The following is a 20,316-nucleotide window of genomic DNA, read 5'->3' as shown; positions in this document are numbered from 1 at the left end:
GGGGGGCTGTACATTGGAGGTGGTTCGGTGGGTTGGGTGGGGGGTTGGGCAGAAGGGGTGGGGGGGGGGGACACTGTACAACTGTACAAGCAAAACTGTACATTGGAATATTGACAACCATACTTGGTCATTTACTGTAGGCCTACATTGGAGGGGGTTGGGTTAGGACATTTACATGGGCCAGTTTCGAATTGCAGTCTCCCGTAGGTGTTCTTTGAGAGTGTTTTTGAAAGTGGGTAGTGATTCACATTCCTTACAGCTTTGGGTAGGGCGTTCCACATTGATGTGGCATAATTGCAAAACGTGTTTAGTCCCTTGTTTGAGCCGAATCTGGGTTTAACATGATTTGTGGAGCTCCCTCTGGTGTTGTGATCGTATTTGCAAATCTGGTATGTCATAAATGTATAGATGTAGCAGTACTGTCTATCTGTATGTCGTGTGTGTCATATATGTTATGATGAATTGAAAATGGGGGACCCTGATGTAAACAAGATGAAAGTCTTTCTCTGGTCTGCATCCCCTTAACAATTGTATGTATTGAGCTGTACTGTACTGTACCCATTCTGCAATCTGTTAATAAACTTTTCAATCAATCAATCAATCGTGGTATTCACTGACCTTTGGGAAGTATTTTGACATGTACATGGGTACCTTGGTTGTGTAGTGTATCTTGTAGACCAGGCCCATTGCAAGTTGCTGTACTCTGTCGTCTACTCTAAGCCATCCTAGGTTGTCAAAGTGGGCAGGGGTGAGGTGGGTTCTAGGAGTAAGGTCAAGCAGTAGTCTGACCAGTTTGTTTTGAGATGTTTGTAATTTAGTTTTTAGCGTGAGGTGCTTTGGTACCATGAGGTGCAACTGCAAGCATAGTCGTAGTACCCTTGTATGAGTGCTCCTGCCAGAGTCCTCAGGGTGTTCTTGTTTACCAGAGAGGAGATCCGGTACAAGAATCGAGTTCGTTGGTTGACTTTTTTTTATTACATTGGATGCCATTTTGTCACAGGAAAGATTAGCCTCTAGGATGGAGCCCACAGGTAATTTCATCTTTCCTTGTGACAATATTGTCACCCACTGTAACTGAGAAGCCGTCGAGCTGTCTTCGAGAATTGTAGGCTCCCAGACGATAATTCTAGTTTAACATGTCTCAACAAATGCGCATGTTTGTATTAATTAATGATTGTGCCATTATTGCTATCAAATGTAATAATTGTGAATGATTTTCTGTAATGAGTTGTATTGTACGATGTAAATAAGTCATTGGCTTTTTCGTTCCTATCCTTGACAAAAGCAAATATGTGATGTAATGATCTGTATATGTTTTGTTGTCTAAATACCTACCTACCTACCTACCTACCTACCTACCTACCTACCTACCTACCTACCTTAAATTCGAACAGTGTGCGTGCCGATAAAAAAAATACTGGTGCATTGCGACCTTCTGGGCACCCGTAGATGACGCGGTGATGACGCGGAGGCCGAGGAGATCTCTTTAATCCAAACATCGACGACAACAGCATCTAGACATTCATATGTGTGTGCATCACTTCATATCTAAATATCTAAACAACCCGTCTGCAACATAATACCAGATATACTTCTACAACAGAATGGCTGCACAGAAAATAAACGAAGCGCACGAACACATTGCCAAAGCGGAGAAATGGTACAGTATGAAGGGAACAACCTGTTATTGGTTTCCTATCCAGGAGATTCTACGTTACCACCAGCTATAATAATACCGTTAACAAAACGTACTATTTAGACTAGAAGAGGTTATGATATTTAATTATGTATTAATTTATACATTTGTATCTGTGTCATGCATGTGTTGTCACACGTAGCTACAATATATTTAACGTATTATTATGCTAACGTGAGCTAAGCTCAAATGCAGATGGACAGTGATGCTGCTGTAACGTTAGCTAGCTAGTACTTGATTGATTGATTGATTGAAAACTTTATTAACAGATTGCAGAATGGGTACAGTACAGTACAGCTCAATACATACAATTGTTAAGGGGATGCAGACCAGAGAAAGACTTTCGTCTTGTTTACATCAGGGTCCCCCATTTTCAATTCATCATAACATATATGACACACACGACATACAGATAGACAGTACTGCTACATCTATACATTTATGACATACCAGATTTGCAAATACAGTACTGTTTGTGATACGAAACGAGTCCAGAAAAGAGAGTATATACATTTGACGTAGAAACTGTACATTGGAGGAGGTTGGGTAGGTGGGGTGGGGGTGGGGGGGACTGTACATTGGAGGTGGTTGGGTGGGTGGGGGGGGGGGGGGGGACCATGTCCCTGGCCTCAGTTGTCACTATGGGTGTGAATGGTCTGTTTCATCTATAATAACACATCAATACCTATTTGTGTGTTGTGTCATGTGTTGTTTTTAAAGCCTAAAAACGAGTCTTACCAAGTGGAAGCCAGATTATGACAGTGCCGCATCAGAATATGCCAAAGCAGGTAAGATCCTATGTATTATATTTTCTGTTAGGATCTCTGGGTAACAGTACTGTATATTTGCATATCGTATATGTCACGAAATGTAACCGTGCTATATACCTGTATGTCATGTATGTCCCTATGTCATGATGTCATCATGTATGTCATAAATGTCACTATGAATTGAAAATGGGGGACCCTGATGTAAACAAGACAAACGTCTTTCTCTGGTCTGCATCCCCTTAACAATTGTGTGTATTGAGCCGTACTGTATTGTACCCATTCTGCAATCTGTTAAATAAATTCATTCATTCATTCATTCATCGATAGTACCTGCCTTTTTATGGAACGCATGCAGTGACACCTGTCACATATTTACATTAAAATATTACATTAACATAAAGTTGTCTTTCCTGTTACCAGCTGTGTGTTTCAAGAATGCCAAACAGTTTGAACAAGCAAAGGAGGCTTACCTCAAGGAAGCGGAATATCACACAGAAAACAAGACGTATCCTTTTCATATTTTCGTTGCATAGGCTATTTGTAAGACATAATGTGTCTTGTCAATTTATCATTTTAATTTCCTTAACGTGTCCCGCAGGCTCTTTCATGCAGCAAAGTAAGTAACTTACATTTGAATGCAAATTCAGTCAAATAGTTTAACAAACATACCCCATATATTTCCTCATCCTTCATTAAACTGCCTTCCTTTATTTTTTTAGGGCAATTGAACAGGCAGGAATGATGATGAAAGTGAGTGTCCTAATCTTCAGAACATCATTGTCTTTGCACAAAGAGGTACAGCGTCTTAACGTCTATTTACCGGTATATACCTTCGGTCACATGCAGGACCAGAAGAAGATGCCTGAGGCCATCGAGTACATTGAGAAAGCCTGCATGATGTACATGGAGAACGGGACCCCAGACACGGCTGCCATGGCGCTCGATAGGGCTGGAAAGTGAGTTTTTGTCCCAGCAGCACTTTTGATATCTTTGAAATATTAAACACATGAGGTTTGATGTCTGATTGAAAACATACAGGTTGATAGTAGGGCTGTCCTCGTCGACTAAAGAAATACTTAGTTGACCGATAGTCACAGAACTAATCGATTAGTTGTTTTCATCAACACATCTACAAAATTATAATTTTCCACATGCGATAACGCACCTCTTTAAATTGCATGCTTACCAGAGATATAATTTTTCAGCAAATAATGAAAAATCTAAGACCAAACAGACTGATTGACTAATGGACTATGAGGGGACATGCTTAATTCACCTACCTCAAACCCTGCCCTCTTCTTGTGATCCTCCAATCATGACTGTTGCGTCTGGAGGATCAAGAAAAGAGGGCAGGGTTTGAGATACAGTAGGTTAATTAATAGCAACACATGTTGTGTTCAGTTAGTGGTTATTTCAACGCCTCTTCTTTTAAAGAGTGTGGGGCAGGTTCATGATGTGACTGCAGTGTATAGTTTACTGGACGTGCAAGTATTATATCAGATCAAGATTATTTATTGTCATGTGCACAGTTAAACAGACAGTTTGCCGTACAATGAAAATCTTAGTTTGCTAGTCCGCCCTTTACACAAAATTACACAGATCACACAATACTTACATTCACTAAAAATGAACAACTTAAATACAAATATATATAATATAAAAATAAGGAGATCTTTAGCTGCTGGATTCATTTAATCTTATTTTTTCTTTTTAACTAGACTCATAGAACCCATCAGCTTGGATAAAGCTGTGGACCTGTACCAGAAAGCAGCAGGTGTATTCGAGGTAAGGCTGGACGACAAACAAACATGTAAATAACCATTCAAAAACATGAGGTTGAAGTCACTAACTAATGCCTACCTGCCTGCTCACACACACACACACACACACACACACACGTGCACGTACGTACGTACATACACACACACATGCACACGCACACAAGCATACACACACACTGCACCTTACACACACACTATATCCACACCGTTGTCACTATATTGTAATTCTGTGTCATATCTGTACAATATTATATACAAGTCAAGTCAAGAGTTTTATTTGTCACGGGCCAGCATACAAGCATACAGTGAAATGTGGGGGGTCTTGCCCGCAACAATTGTGCAATAATACAATAATAAGAATAGGATGAGAATAAGACATTTGTGCAATAATACAAGTAATAAGATAAGACATAACAGGTATATGTACATAAAGTTTACAAAAAGCATGGTAAGACATGCTAAGGTCCTGCGATAGTGCAATACACTGTTAGCTACGGATGAGGCACTGGGTCTTATGTACACTACTATACAATGCTATACTATACAATCTACAGTTATACTATGTGTCCTTATGCTAGCTTGCTATATCTGTTTACTATACAAGAACCACTCCGTTCTTGTTTTTAAAGTGACCTTTCATTGTGTAAAGTGACCGTTGAGTGTGAGCGTGTGCAGCATGTGTGTGTGTGTGTTCATGCTAAAGTGACTGCTAGTGTGTGAGCGTATACAGTGTGTGTGTGTGTTGTGTGTGTGCTCATGTGTGCTTGTGTGTGGAGAGTTCAGTGTTCAAGACTCTGATGGCCTGGGGGAAGAAGCTGAGCCGAAGTCTCTCTGTCCTAGTTGCTGGTGTTCGCAGGCGTTTGCCTGACCGCAGCAGCTTGAACAGGCTGTTGTTGGGGTGGGGTCTTTCATTATTCTGCAGGCTCTGGATTTGCACCTCTTGTTATATAAGACCTGCAGGGGTGGTAGTGCAATACCCGTAGTAAGCTCAGCTGAGCGCACCACTCTCTGTAGGGCCTTCTTGTCCTGTGCCTGGCTGTTTCCATACCAGGCAGTGATGTTTCCAGTCAAGATGCTCTCTACAGCTCCGGAGTAGAAGGACTGGAGTATCTTCCCCGATACTCTGAACTTCCGTAACTGTCTCAGGTGATAGAGGCACTGCTTCGACCTTCTTTACGACTGAGTCTATGTGTGTTGTCCATGTCAGGTCCTCTGAGATGTGGACCCCCAGGTACTTGAAGCTGCTCACCCTGTCCACGGTAGCCCCGTTTATCCTCAGTGGTGGTGTGTGTGTCCCCTGTTGTGTTCTCCTAAAATCCACGAGCAGCTCCTTGGTTTTTCCAATGTTCAGGAGCAGGCTGTTGTCCTGGCACCAGCGTTCCAGTACCTCAACCTGCTCCCGGTGGGCCTTCTCGTCGTTGTCAGAGATCAGCCCCACCACCACTGTGTTGTCCGCAAACTTCACTATGGAGTTGGAGCTGAACTTGGCCACACAATCATGTGTGTATAGTGAATACAGCAGGGGGCTCAGGACACAGCCCTGGGGGGACCCGATACTCAGGGTGATGGTGTTGGAGGTCTGACCCCCCACCCTGACCCCCTGGGGCCTTTCACTCAAAGTCCAGTATCCAGGCGCTCAGAGCGGAGCTCAGACCCAGCTCGATCAGCTTGTCCATCAGTCTGGTGGGGACTATGGTGTTGAACGCTGAGCTATAGTCAATGAACAACAGTCTCACATAGCCCCCCTTCTGGCAGTCTAGGTGAGAGAGGGTGCTGTGTAGTACTTGGGAGACCGCATCGTCAGTGGACCTGTTTGGCCTGTATGCAAATGGAATAGGGTCCATATCACTGGGGAGGGAGGCACAAATGTAATCCTTAACCAGCCTCTCAAAACATTTCATGACCACAGAGGTGAGTGCCACCGGTCTGTAGTCATTAAGACCTGTTGGGGAGGATTTCTTTGGTACCGGTATTATAGTGGACACCTTGAAGCAGGCAGGGACCACGGATTAAGCCAGGGATAGATTAAATATGGTGGTGAACACTGGGGCTAGCTGGTTAGCACAGGACTTAAGTATACGTCCTGTTATCCCATCTGGGCCAGCTGCCTTTCTGGTGTTCACCCGCATAAATGCTCTTCTCACACTGTGTTCCGTCAATGAGAGAGTGCATCAGTGACGTCATTAGCCGGTGAGCTAGCGTCGCTACTGTTTGCCCCAAACCGTGCGTAAAAGGAGTTGAGCTGGTCCGCGCGAGAGAGAGAGGGGCCATTGAGGGGGCGCTGACTTTGTAGTCAGTAAACCTCTTGTGTCATTCTGGGCCATTTGTGCCTCCATCTTGTCAGCGTATGTCCTCTTAGCAAGTTTTACAGCCTTGCGCAGAGTATAGACTGTAGCCTTATACTCCTCCATGTTTCCTGACGCTCTGCCCAGGTTATAAGCAGTGGTGCGAGTTTTCAGAGCCGCTTGGATAGTACTGTCAACCCACGGTTTCTGGTTCGGAAAGACTCTTAACCTTTTTCGTGGGGACAATGCTATCCGCTAGTGTTGTTATGAAACTGACAACAACATCCGCGAACTCACTGACGCCGCTGGAGCTTGCCTGAAGCATACCCCATACAAAGCATACTGCATTGTATTTTAGTGCGACTTTGATGTTGTTTTTATGCTGCTCTTTTGCACTGCTTCCATTGTTTGATTTGTGCTCTTACATCACTGCTGCGAGGTCGAGGAACCACACCAAAAGAATTTCACTCTTGTGTTCTCTGTATTCGACAGTGCGATGAATAAAGATTCTATTCTATTCTCTTCTAATGCGCGCCTATTTTCTGTCCCTAGAATGAGGATCGTCTGCGCCAGGCTGCAGAGCTGTTAGGCAAAGCCTCCAGACTTCTGGTCAGGTTAAGAAGGTAATAAAAACAAACTACAGATACAATGGGAGTAGATGAGTCGACAGGGTTTCCATTCTGTTTGATGGCGTCATTGGTCTCCTGCCTCTTTCTCACTCTATTCCTGTCTTTGTGATGCAGGCTTGATGATGCAGCAGTCGCCCTGCAGAAAGAGAAGAACATGTACAAAGAGATTGAGAACTATCCCATGTGCTTCAAGGTAAGGGCTGCTTCACGTTGGATATCGCAACAGAAGAGTAATCGATTACAGGGTATCTGCGGGGTATTTTAAAAAGTATTTCATTCGTAATTCTCAATTTAACAGGTATTAAAAAGTCTTACATTTAATTTGCACAGGTATTACATTTTTGGGGGGGGCAGCCCGGCTTTCGGGAGATTAAATAATATTAAATATATGGCATTTTTTGTATTCAAGTCGTTGTTTTTTGCGGGGTTACCGGGTGCTTGGTGCGTCTGGCGAGAGTTTGTATGGTGTGGGATAATATAATGATTCCCCAACTCTCTCATGTAAAGACATTCCCCTCCCCTTTCTCCCCAATCTTGTGTAAAGACATTCCCCTCCCCTTTCTCCCCAATCCTGTGCCCCCCCCCCTCTCCCCAATCCTGTATCCCCCCCACCCAATTGACCTATCAAATGCGACCACCTCCTCCCCCTTTTAACTATATAATACTCCTCCCAACAACGTTCAAGATCTTTTTACCTGGGTCATTTCAGCTGATCACCTGGGGCGAAGCCCTCAGCCATTCTCTCTATGTACTATACTGTTTGGTTAATAAACCTTGTTATTATCCAAACCTCGGTTGACTGAGAACATTCTTCTTCAGGATATCCACAAATATCCCACAATGGAACGCACAAGAATTTAAAGTGCAGCCGCCAGTTCAGTGTTGCTACTGTCTCTGGATCATTATGTGTTGATCTGTGTTTTCCTGTCCTAGAAAACAACTGCCCAGGTCCTGATTCATCTGCACAGAGCGGACTATGTGGCAGCAGACAAGTGTGTCAGAGAGAGTTACAGGTACGAGTGCCTTCATTCATACACAGTACTGGGAAGTGGTGGAAGAAGTACACAGTTCCTTTACTTGAGTAAAAGTTGAAATACTGAGTTAAATGAGAATTTGAAAGTCCTCCTTCAAATTCTACTTACCGTAAGTAAAAGTAGAGAAGTATTTGCTATTGAAAGTACTTAAGTATCTAAACTAAATGAAAAATCTTTTTCTTCAAAGTAACTAGTAACTGATGGGTTCAGACACATGTAGTGGAGTAAAAAGTACAATATTTCCTTTGAAATGTAATGGAGTGAGAGTATAAAGTTCCCTAAAATGAAAATACTCACGTAAAGTACAAGTAGCTCGAAATTGTATTCAAGTACAGTACTTGAGTAAAAATACATAGTTACTTTCCACCACCGGTATTGGGGAAACTGCTCTAAAATTGTAGTTGGCCAAACTACTGCGACTACTGCATAATGAAAGAAGATAAATGACGTCCTAATTACTCTAAAACAGTGATATTAGCTGATATCAGCGGGCCATTTATCATCACTTCACAACCATATCCAAGTCTTTGATTTGAACCCTCTGAAGACAAGCGTATGGCCTTTGAATGCATTGGAATCATAAGACGTCTTCAGCTACAACTGTAACTGAGGGGTTACAAAACCCTGACTGTATTAAAGATTGTGATATATTAAACCACTGCTAGTTATGTACTTTAATTACTGGCCAAACAGTACATCAAATATAGATGGTGAACACTCTCAAGAACACGGCATTGACACAGAAATACTATTGGAGGGTAATTTATTATTATAGGCAACGTTCGGTTACAGAATGAGAATTAGGGTCGCGCTTGTATGGCGAAGAATATACGTAAAGTCAGTCAAGAGCATAAGTCACTAAGAATATCAGGAATCCTATGATGGGTCTAAGCTGACGCCACCTGTTGTATAGTAGCAATTATATAGGGCAACACCGGTACCAACTGGAGACAATGGGTAGAGGAATGTTCGGGTACTCCGTCTGAGTCAACGAGGAATAAAGAGACTCCAGGTACAGGAGTCGGTGCTTGTACTCCCTTGATCCGCAGACAAAAGCAATAGTTGTAATCCAAGATGCTCGACAGCATTGACGACAGCTAGCCAGCCCCGTCCACGAGGCAGGCCCGAGTGGTAATCCTCACGAGGTTAAATCCCAAACGATAGTGGAAATCAACGGTGCTCTTCTCCGGTAGTCACGTCCCAAAGCAATATAATCCAACCAGGAATGGTTCTGCAATCGCCGACGCCGATTCTCCTGTGCACTATACTTCACATTAAACTAGGTCGAACTTGACGTTACTTCACTAAACTCTGACATTTTTACTATTCTATTCGCACATGTTCTAAACGCACGGTTGCTCACTTCAATGTTACCGAACTTGTCACACTGCTGCTTTAGATGAACTGAATGAACGAAGCGCTGCTGTTTACACCTGCGCCGTATTTATACTTAAGTGAATATCTAGTCCCAACCTCAGTCCTTGTCTCGTATTACTACGCAGACTCTGGGCATGTTCTGACATGCCTGCAGTTGTCTTTGAACTTGCCGTTGGGGGCTTGCGCGTTGGCGCCTGGGGGCGCTGTCCAATAGAAGAGCGAATATTACTCTGGTCTGTACGCAGGTAAAGGGATATTCCGTGTATATATATAAATAATATACAAAGTATATCAAACGATACATATATATACTTAGTTTAATCTGGCCCTTCACAACAACAACCATATCCAGTGTATGCTAGTTTGGTCAAAACCATGCAGTTTTTCACGGTTCACAGTTGGATTTTCACTTTTTCTTTTACCCACCTGTAAAGCTGAGACTGCAATTTAAATACCCTGGTTTATATACTGAACCACCATAAAGTCACAATTTGGGTCACAGAAGTCACAGAAACAAGCACACATATGATTTATCCTGTCTTCTGGTAGTCTATAATATACTGTGGGGATATGATTTATCCTACCTTCTGGGATGGGCATTTTTAAGAAGAATCCAGATCGATTGATCGCATGCTATACTCGAGGGATCGCAAATTACTCTAAATAAATGTTTTTAACAAAAAAAAAATATATATATATATATATTCGAATATCTTTTTTTCTTTTTTTTCTTATTCTTGTTCATTCATGTATATATGTTTAAGTAAACCAACAAACAGTTATAATATTACACATACATGTGAAAAGATATGTAAAAAAGAATATATATTTTTTTTTTCATAAACATTTATAATTTCGATTTTTTTTTCTCGATTTTTCTCATAGCTACGGGTACTCACGCCCATCCCTAGTCTATAATATACTGTGGGGATATGATTTATCGTGCTCCTGATTTAAAGGAAAACTTCAACATTTTGGGAAATTAGCTTATTTGCCATCTACCCTGGAGTTAGACAAGAAGATACATACCTTTTTTCTTCTCTGTGCATGCAGTAGGAGTAGGAAGATGCGCACCGTTAGCCTAGCTTAGCGTCAGTCACTGGAAGTAGGTTCCTCCATTAGCCTAGTTCCCAACGTCTTCTTGTCTAACTCCACCCTCAATATATTGATATTATTTCAAGTTGACAACATGTTACTGTTGCCACTTGAAGTCCTATTTCCTAATCTAATTTCCTGCAGTTTCCCGGGCTACAATGGAAGTGAAGATTCTGTTGCCATGGAGACGCTCCTGCAAGGGTACGACGAGCAGGACGAGGACCAGGTCTACCGCGTGTGCAACTCTCCTCTGCTGAAGTACATGGATAATGACGTGAGTGACGTGTCCAAGAACCAGTAACACTTGGCGTGTCTGGAAACAACTTCAGTACGGAGGTTCAGTGGTCTTACCCTTTTGATGGTTGAGTAGGCGTTTTTTGGGTATACCTTCAGAAATATTAAAGGGATAGTTTGGATTTCTTGGACATTATGTTGTATGAAATACTTAGCTATTAGTTTTACTTTGAGCGAACCCAAAGCAAACAGGGTCACGAAACCAAGAGGTTTGAATCCACAGTCACACCACAACATGCAGGTAAAAGAGTTTCCTGTTTCGAACACAACATCATTGTCCTCCAGCACTAAGGATTCTGGTATCACTTGGCACTATTTTGTTTCTTTAAAAAAGCCAGTGTATTGTGCTGGAGCTGTTTCCCTGGTAACGCTGCCCATCAGCTGTTTCCCTGGTAACGCCGCCCATCAGCTGTTTCCCTGGTAACGCTGCCCATCAGCTGTTTCCCTGGTAATGCTGCCCATCAGCTGTTTCCCTGGTAACGCCGCCCATCAGCTGTTTCACTGGTAACGCCGCCCATCAGCTGTTTCCCTGGTAAGGCTGCCCATCAGCTGTTTCTCTGGTAACGCCGCCCATCAGCTGTTTCTCTGGTAACGCCGCCCATCAGCTGTTTCCCTGGTAACGCTGCCCATCAGCTGTTTCCCTGGTAACGCCGCCCATCAGCTGTTTCCCTGGTAACGCTGCCCATCAGCTGTTTCCCTGGTAACGCTGCCCATCAGCTGTTTCCCTGGTAACGCCGCCCATCAGCTGTTTCCCTGGTAACGCCGCCCATCAGCTGTTTCCCTGGTAACGCCGCCCATCAGCTGTTTCCCTGGTAACGCTGCCCATCAGCTGTTTCCCTGGTAACGCCGCCCATCAGCTGTTTCCCTGGTAACGCCGCCCATCAGCTGTTTCCCTGCTAACGCCGCCCATCAGCTGTTTCCCTGGTAACGCCGCCCATCAGCTATTTCACTGGTAACGCCGCCCATCAGCTGTTTCCCTGGTAACGCCGCCCATCAGCTGTTTCCCTGCTAACGCCGCCCATCAGCTGTTTCACTGGTAACGCTGCCCATCAGCTGTTTCTAAATGCTAGAGGCCTGTGGTTTTATGGAGGAGGTTAACCCTTTGCCTCCACGTTGTTGATTAAAACACTTTGGTTTCAAGACCCTGTTACTGCCATTTGCTGCCTCCCTAAAGCTTCCCAGCTCGCTCTGAACGTGGTCAGAACTCCAACCTTGCTAAGCTTTGCATCCACTACACTACTGGCAAGTATTTTCATACAACGTAATGCACAAAAATCCCCCAAATCTAAATGCCTGATGTCTACTGTCTTCCATGTTTTGCTGAGAATGCTTAGCATGGTTACTCTCAGGTAGTGGATTCATATTTTACTCCCAAAAATGACAATAAAAGGTGTGACTTCACTGACTATAACCCAAAAAAATCGCGGTAGCGGTCAATTTAAACTGATGTAACGCCCAACCAAGTTAGATGCTGCATATTGCTACTGTTGACACTAATAATACAATGTTATTTTCTCCATGACACAGGGCAAGACAAAAACATATCTTCAGAGTGTAGCTTCTGTCTTATTAACTAGTGCAGATATTGTACAGTATTTGTATTAATCTCTTATCTGGATTAAACAAGTAGCATGTTCATTCAGATATGGAGGTATATCAAAAGGTTGACACAAATATGTATGTTGAATGGAAATCTAATTTAGAAGAAATTAATTGGTCTAAAATCCCACACATGATCTTGCTCCACGGCACACCGGCTGAAAACCACTGCCCTAGAGTTTCATGTGCTGTATATCGTTATGTGGGGCAGTAGGTTAACCGTCTGTAGTGTGGTAGTGAAAGCTTTAACCCTTTGTAGTGTGGTAGTGAAAGGTTAACCCTTTGTAGTGTGGGTAGTGAAAGGTTAACCGGTAGTGTGGTAGTTAATGGTTAACCGTCTGTAGTGTGGTAGTGAAAGGTTAACCGTCTGTAGTGGTAGTGAAAGGTTAACCGTCTGTAGTGTGGTAGTGAAAGGTTAACCGTCTGTAGTGTGGTAGTGAAATGGTTAACCTTCTGCAGTGTTGCAGTGAAAGGGTTAACTTCAGAATCAATCGTTTGTACTACTATGCGTTAACGATCCTTGTCCCCTTCGCAGTATGCCAAGTTGGCCATCTCGCTGAGGGTGCCAGGAGGAGTCAGCAAGAAGAAGGCAGCCGCAGCTCCACAAGGGGGCGCCAGCGGGCCTGCTGCAGGCGTTGAGGAGGATGATTATGAGGGAGGGCTGTGTTAGCCTTTAACCTCCAGAGTGATGACTCCATTTGTCTCCCATTCCCTGCACCATCCCAGTGTGTAAAAGAGGGTCTGTAACAACAGGTATCGAGACCTTCCGTGCAATACTGGCCCTCATTATTGGCCTTACAAACTTTCCTCCCCTAAAAACTGCAAAAAAAACTATTTAAAAATCCCAAGTTACAGTAGGTGCTTCAGAACAGAATCGACCTCTATCCCTAAAATGATCTGTGAATAGATTTTTATTTTCTGCAGCGCTGGAGATGGATCCCTTAATATTTACAAAAAAGAGTTGTAACTATTGAGAATTTAATGAGAATTCAAGTATATACTATATGGATTGTATAAGTATATACTGTGTGTATTGTATAAGTATACACTATGTAAATGTTTTTATGTCGTGAAGTCGTGAGCTCTGTAAATCTCGCTGTTTGTGCATAAAGAGTGTAACACATATAGTTATCTACCTTGAAATCAGACAAGGACAAAACATGAATACGTCTCGTACAGTATTTACTGATTCATGTATAAATGTTTATTTACACAGGGTTAATTTATTCAGTATCGTTTATGGTTTTCGCCAGGCATCGCTGGAGCAATATGCAAATCGGCTCTTCGTCTTCTTCGTGCAAATGTTCGTGCAGGAAAGGGAAAGAAAATATGAATATACTGAAATGGAATTTATGAACGGCAACGATCAATGTAATCATAACAACAGCATGGAGATCAGCAGCACTTTGTAAAGTTTGTCAAGCGCTATACATTTCCTGATAAAGAAGCCCGTAGCCAGTCGTAGACTGTTCTGAACCGTCTACCTCGAGGTGTGCGTTACACGGCGTCCTTGGCGACCGCACATATCTAAACGCTCCTCAGACACAAGTGACTGAAAGTGATGCAGGGTGAGAGCCGGTGCATGTTTTGAGGGATTTCCTCGATTCGGTAACAAAACGTCGGAACACATCCCTGTTCTCAGCGTGGATTCTATGCGTGTGTGTTTTACTTAAAAGCTTATTGCTTGTAACCGTGGGAAACCAGTATAGCAACTGCATCCTTTTTTTGGGGACAAAGCCGCTTGAAATGTCAACTAAATCCTAAAGTTAAAAGGGAGTGTATATTGTTTTTTTTATTTTGTATTATTATTGTTGTTGTGCATTCCTTTTTAAAAGAATATCCTCCAGGTATGGCACACATATCAATAAACATGTTCCTCTATGTTGCATTTTCGTGGTTTTTACACGTTTAAAAAAGTATCAAGAGGAAAGTAAATCGATCTACGCGACTATCTTTCGTACCGCTGAGAGCGACCGGAGTTGTTGGGACCAAAATGTTACTTGAAGGACCCGTAATGGCCGCTTGAGACCTTAATTTATTTTTGATGAGGCTACTGTCTCATCTAAATGCTCTCTCCCTGTTAAGCGATGTCCTTAACTCTAGTCTTAATGTACACCAGTGCTGCTTTTTGTGATGTTCTCCCCTAATAAGTCTGTGATGTATCTGTGCATTAGCCGAGATCAAAGCTGGACTGGAGTGTACATATAAATATTGGCATCAGTGAAAATAAAAATTATAAAACTGTTTTGTCTCGCTGATGTTGAGATTCCTCTGTTTTCTTTAGCTAAATCCTCTCAAAGCAGCTTAAAATCATGAACTGGTAACTAGAAAGGTACTGCAGTAGCAACTATGATCCATTGTAATAATTGACTACGCTTAAAGGTGCTGTAAGTGGTATTTTTGTTTTTGTTATTTCTGTTGAAATAATTCTAACAGCCATCACTGATAGTGTCTGGTCAGTAACATGTGTCTCTCAGTCCCTCCCATCTGCAGTAAACGGTAAATAAATGTTCTGCTATCCCTTCTCACTTTATCCAATCAGGAGAGAGCCTAGATATTTTTACTTATTTCAAGAAATCTTGCCAAGTCAAATTAGCTTACTGCACTGCTATTATTTTACTTGTTACAAGGACACATTTGCTTAAAACTAGTTTTTATTTCTTATTTTTTGCAGAGTGGAGTTCTCTCTCCTGATTGGATGAAGTTTGAATGGGATACCAGATGTATTTTGTGTGTGGAGGGACTGGGAGACCCATGTTACTGACCAGACACTATATCAGTGATAGGAATGCAGAGCTATTGTTTTTAACATGTAGACCACTTATTTTAACATGTAGACTACGGTACTTATTTTAACAAACACAAACATACTATTTACAGCAACTTTAATGAAATTGGGTCTTATATTCGACCCGTGAGGAAACGCATGTTAAATACAGAACTTGACACTTTTCATGTGTTTTATTAGCAGATCACTGGACCTCTTATCATACCGCGTTGCTTTAACATACAGGTAAACAGGTTCACATTTCATTCCACCCGACCCTTCCCCTAAAATGGTATGTACATATAATGGAAATCTATTCATGACAATAAGTTTAGTTTCTTTCATGCTACAATGTCCTCTAATGCATAGCTTGGACCAAAGGGCTTTTTACTGTATGAGTGAATGAAAAGGCTATCGCTATCATCATCATCATCCTCCTGATGAAGAGTGACTGCTTGTGGGCATCGTGATGTTCATGAGATTTGAAGGTTAAAAACTGCGATGCAACAGTCTACTGCTCAATGCACTCTGGTCGTTCCGCGATACCCTGCTTTAAAAATAGCCCTCCCTCCCCGGCCAGACTCTGGTCAAAACTGGAGACGATGCAGAATTTGATTATCAATTAATCCCATTCACTGTGAGTAGAAATGTCCAAAGTGCCCCCCCCCCCCCCCCCCCTCTACACACACCCCCACCTTTAAAAAGAACCCTTCCCTGTTGCCCCGAATGCAGTAAACATACCAGGAATATGGTCATATCTCACTGCGTTCTCTGCCACTAGCCGCATAAAAATGTCATGCCGTATAAATAGTTCTCTATTTCTATTGTTCCCGTCGGACGCTACAGTGTGCGTTGATCTCTGATCCCACACACCAGTGCATGTCTTCTCTAGCCTCTTCGAGATGAAAACGACTCACTTCTTCCTGAGTAAGATGACGTAAGCGGATCACTTTCAACACGGTTTGAGTTTCCTCTATACAAACAAAAACGAAGGCATGTGAAGATTGTCTAATAATGCGTCCCCCGTGTCGTTTCTCAGGAGCGGGCCTCTGAGCCTCTCGACGTTTTAGAAATAAAATTAAAGGTGGTTTTTATTATATCTTGGTCAGAAGCTGCCTCTTCGTTCTCGTCCCTGGAAGCGGGCTGCCCTGCAGGACGGCAGCTCTACTGGTATATATTGCACAACCCCACAATCCAAGAGTTCCAGTTTTGGAGAAGGTTGAAAGTGCGAGTCTGCGCTTGTACGCGTGTTAGTAAATGTCGTTATCCATCGGTGAGAAGCCCTTAAGTAACACTACCGCACCGCTGTCCACCTCGGTACTAGCGGGTAACTAGTGAAGAGGCACGGAGTCGTCCTCTGTAGCTGCATGTGTCCACAGGGGGGCGTCCAGAGGGCAGTAAGTAACCACCGCTCACACCAACCGAGCTCTGCAGGCCGCTGCCTAACCATCCCACCGGCCCGCTACCGTCCAGACAAGGAGCCCCCACCCCCCCTGTCTGAACGACGGGGTTTGACCGGTGCTTGTGCTGCGAGGGCGTGTGTGTGTGTGGGGGGGGGGGGTTCACTGGTTCTTCTCCCTGGTCCACTTGATCATGGTCTCCGGCGAGCGGTAGAGGAAGATGAGCTTGGCGTACATGTCCTCCTCCAGGTCCAGCTCGCCCGTCTCCCGGACCAGGAAGATGTCGGTGCACAGCTTGAGGATGCGGTCCACGTTGGGCAGCTCCTCGAACATGATGGTGTGCGAGATGCCGCTGAAGAACTCGCGCACGAACTTCCCGATGACCAGAACCACCGAGGCATACAGGCCCATGATGCTGAGGAGGACGTGGAGACAAGAGTTCAGTTTGATTAAGACGAGGACATGGAGACATGGAGATAAGAGTTCAGTTTGATTAGGAAGAGGACATGGAGACAAGAGTTCAGTTTGATTAAGAAGAGGACATGGAGACAGTTCAGTTTGATTAAGAGGAGGACATGGAGACATGGAGACAAGAGTTCAGTTTGATTAAGAAGAGGACATGGAGACAAGAGTTCAGTTTGATTAAGAGGAGGACATGGAGACATGGAGACAAGAGTTCAGTTTGATTAAGAAGAGGACATGGAGACAGAGTTCAGTTTGATTAAGAGGAGGACATGGAGACATGGAGATAAGAGTTCAGTTTGTTTAGGAAAAGGACATGGAGATAAGAGTTCAGTTTGTTTAAGAAAGGACATGGATAGATGGAGACAAGAGTTCAGTTTGTTTAAGTAGCACATTATATAATGGATACAGGATGTAGGTGTGTGTATGTATATGTATATACAGTCAGGTCCGACTCCATACATATTTGGACATTGACACAATTTTCACAAGTACATCCACATTGGACAATCGGCTGCTCAGCTGTTTCATGGCCAAGTGTGTGTTATTCTCTCATTTAATTTACAAGGAGCAGATAAAAGGTTGTTCATTTCAGGTGTGGTATGTGCCTATGTTCATTTTATGCTATTTGCTGTGGGGCACTTTGGGCTGCGGTCCATGTGTGAAAGGTGCTATATAGATAGTTATTATATATTGTAAAAAACATATGCATTGAAATCTAAGTTTAAGTCTGGACGACAATGAAAATGAGGATGACCTCAATTGTCCTTTCCGAGACTAAATAAAGGTTTGAATTTAATTTAAATTGAGTTGAATTTGCATTTGGAATGTGTTGTCAACTGTCAATACGAGGTCCAAAGAGCTGTCACTATCAGTTGTGATTGGAGGATCAAGAAAAGAGGGCGAGGACTGAGATAGGTCAATTCACCTCATACAATTATAATGGGACAGAAAAAGGGGCAAACGTGACAACCAAGCGGCCGAGACGTCAGAAGACAGGGTTCCGTCTAAAGCAGCGGTTCTCAACAGGGGTGCCGAGAGCTGCCAGGGGTGCCTTGAGATTAAAAATAAATAAATTCTTTTTGGATTACAGAAAATTATCACTAAAGTGCTATCTGTTGCAGCTGCACTGTTTTCCATGAAAATACCATATTTGGATAAGTTTGACCATTTCTCAAAATCTGAAAATCATTTAAAACTCAGAAAAGGATCACCAAATTACTCTGGATTAAAAAAAGTGCTTATTTTTTGTATTTATTTATATTTTTTGAGAAATGGTAACTTGGTGATCCTTTTCTGTGAAATGGTCACACTTATCCCAATATGCTATTTTTATGGAGAACAGTGCAGCTGCAACAGATAGCACTTTAGTGATCCTTTTCTGTATTTAAAAAAAAATACATGATTTTCAGTTTTTGAGAAATGGTCACACTTATCCAAATATGCTATTTTTATAATAATTTTATTATCTTTCTTCCCCTCTTTTTCCCGATTTTTCTCCCATCCCACCCTTCCTGGTTGTTGCGCACTTTCCCCTACTGTTGGTCCGGGAGACCGGAGACTGTCACATGCTTTCCAGCCTGGCCGCGCAGATTCTCACCGCGGAGAGTGTAGCGTGTGGGAGGCCGCACTATCTCTCCCTAGATCCTACCCTTGCTGAGCAGGCGCCCCGACCGAACTGTAGGGGTCGCTGTCCACAACGCCCAGGGCCCATCCTTCAGCTTTCCCATTAGTGTGAGCGGCCAGCCAAGCTGATAGCAACGCCGGGAGCTGGATTCGAACAGGCGAATCCAGCCTTTCCGGCGTTGGTGACGAACGCAATCTCCGCTACGCCACCTGACCGCCTCCTATTTTTATAATAATAATAATAATACATTTTATTTATAGCTATTTTGATGGAAAAGAGTGCAGCTGCAACAGATAGCACTAGTGATAATTTTCTGTAATTTTATTTAAAGAAATATGCTATTTGATTTACAAGCAGTGTAATGTCAACCGTACTAAGCCATTTAGACCTGAAACACCTGTTAATAATGCATTATATAGCCTGCATATACACACAAATGTGTTTCCCGGTTTCTTAAATAAACATTATTTTGAAAGCAAGCACCTTTGTCATTATTGTAGCAAAAAAGACAGGACCGGAAAAGTCTTTATCGTATGTAGGGGTGCCCTGGATTATTTTATTGAACACAGGGGTGCCTTGGCAGCAGAAAGGTTGAGAACCCCTGGTCTAAAGGTCTTTCAGAGTCTCCCACTCACCCGTATCCAGCCAAGAAGCCCAGGCTGGGAGGGCTGACCTGGTCACTGAATAGATACATCTCCAGCCCAGCGTTGTACTTGTTCTTGGGGTTCCTCTTCTCGATCTCTCCCTTCACAGTCTGGTTGACGATCCACCACTCCCGGATCTCATCAGCGCCGTTTTGGTCTCGCTTCAAGGACAGGGTTAAGTTCAGTAGCTCGCCGTCTAATGACAAAAAGAGCAGAATTTTATAGAAACTTGACAGTACATCCAGATTAATGGCACATGTATATTTATTTCATCTCAAGGGTGGCATAGAATAATAATAACTTTATTTGTATAGCACCTTTCATACAGGGGATTGCAGGTCAAAGTGCTTTCGCCAGTCATACGTTATAAAGCCACAATCAGAATTTTTCAGACCATATCAAAGTTTGAATACACTTTCTGGAAGCTAGGTTTTTTCATAATTGACTATTTTAAATGTATGTAAATACTTGACGTTACAATATACACAACAAAAACATAAGGAGTATTGAAAGTTGTCTCTAAATCTGGGAACGTTAGAACAGTACCATTCAATGTGTCAAGTCTCCCAATTCCAAGTGACCATAATTGATTCAGACAAGGAACTATAAGTCCATTGTTCAGAAGAACAATGTTTTCAAACTATTATCTAAAGATGGTAAGTTAGGGGTGGCTAGGTGGTGCAGTGGGCAAGGCGCTCACCACCAATGCAGGAGACGCTGGGTTCGAGCCCAGCTCTCCACATTGCTATCAGCTTTGCTGGTCGTTCATATTAATACAATTGGCAGTATTAGGGGGTGGGAAGCTGATGGGTGGGGATCGGACGTTGTGGACAGCGACTCCTACAGGTCGGTTGGT

At 43.0% G+C, this 20,316-nt stretch overlaps 2 protein-coding genes across 2 annotated transcripts in view; one reads left to right on the top strand and one right to left on the bottom strand.

Moving 5' to 3' along the window:
* Window positions 1–1,481: 1,481 nt before the first annotated feature.
* napgb (N-ethylmaleimide-sensitive factor attachment protein, gamma b) lies at window positions 1,482–15,942 on the top strand. Its single transcript, XM_084326783.1, has 12 exons — window positions 1,482–1,660; window positions 2,417–2,484; window positions 2,887–2,971; window positions 3,065–3,082; window positions 3,186–3,216; window positions 3,313–3,422; window positions 4,185–4,251; window positions 7,085–7,155; window positions 7,276–7,354; window positions 8,095–8,174; window positions 10,812–10,941; window positions 13,096–15,942. Exons 1-12 carry the CDS (start codon window positions 1,605–1,607, stop codon window positions 13,228–13,230), a joined length of 930 nt encoding a protein of 309 aa, XP_084182909.1. The 5' UTR covers window positions 1,482–1,604; the 3' UTR covers window positions 13,231–15,942.
* Window positions 15,943–16,046: 104 nt separating this feature from the next.
* Window positions 16,047–20,316, bottom strand: part of piezo2b (piezo-type mechanosensitive ion channel component 2b) — a 233,072-nt gene continuing 228,802 nt past the window's right edge. The window contains exons 52-53 of the mRNA XM_084327610.1: window positions 19,452–19,656; window positions 16,047–17,142 (exon numbers count right to left, since the gene is read on the bottom strand). Coding sequence (XP_084183736.1) covers window positions 16,890–17,142; window positions 19,452–19,656 — 458 coding nt within the window. The 3' untranslated portion in view covers window positions 16,047–16,889. The remainder of the gene's footprint in view (window positions 17,143–19,451; window positions 19,657–20,316) is intronic.

This window comes from Notolepis coatsorum (genome assembly GCF_963971535.1).
Source record: "Notolepis coatsorum genome assembly, chromosome: 13".
NCBI classification, from domain to species: Eukaryota; Metazoa; Chordata; class Actinopteri; order Aulopiformes; family Paralepididae; genus Notolepis; species Notolepis coatsorum.
Note: the sequence above shows the minus strand (reverse complement) of the source record. Positions and strands in the feature narration are given on the sequence as shown.

Excerpts from the sequence above, each read along its gene's own strand:
- napgb (XM_084326783.1), top strand. The coding sequence starts at position 1,605 with ATGGCTGCACAGAAAATAAACGAAGCGCACGAACACATTGCCAAAGCG. Across the intron at positions 1,661-2,416 it reads ATTGCCAAAGCGGAGAAATG|CCTAAAAACGAGTCTTACCA; the intron begins GTACAGTATGAA and ends TTGTTTTTAAAG. Across the intron at positions 4,252-7,084 it reads AAGCAGCAGGTGTATTCGAG|AATGAGGATCGTCTGCGCCA; the intron begins GTAAGGCTGGAC and ends TTCTGTCCCTAG.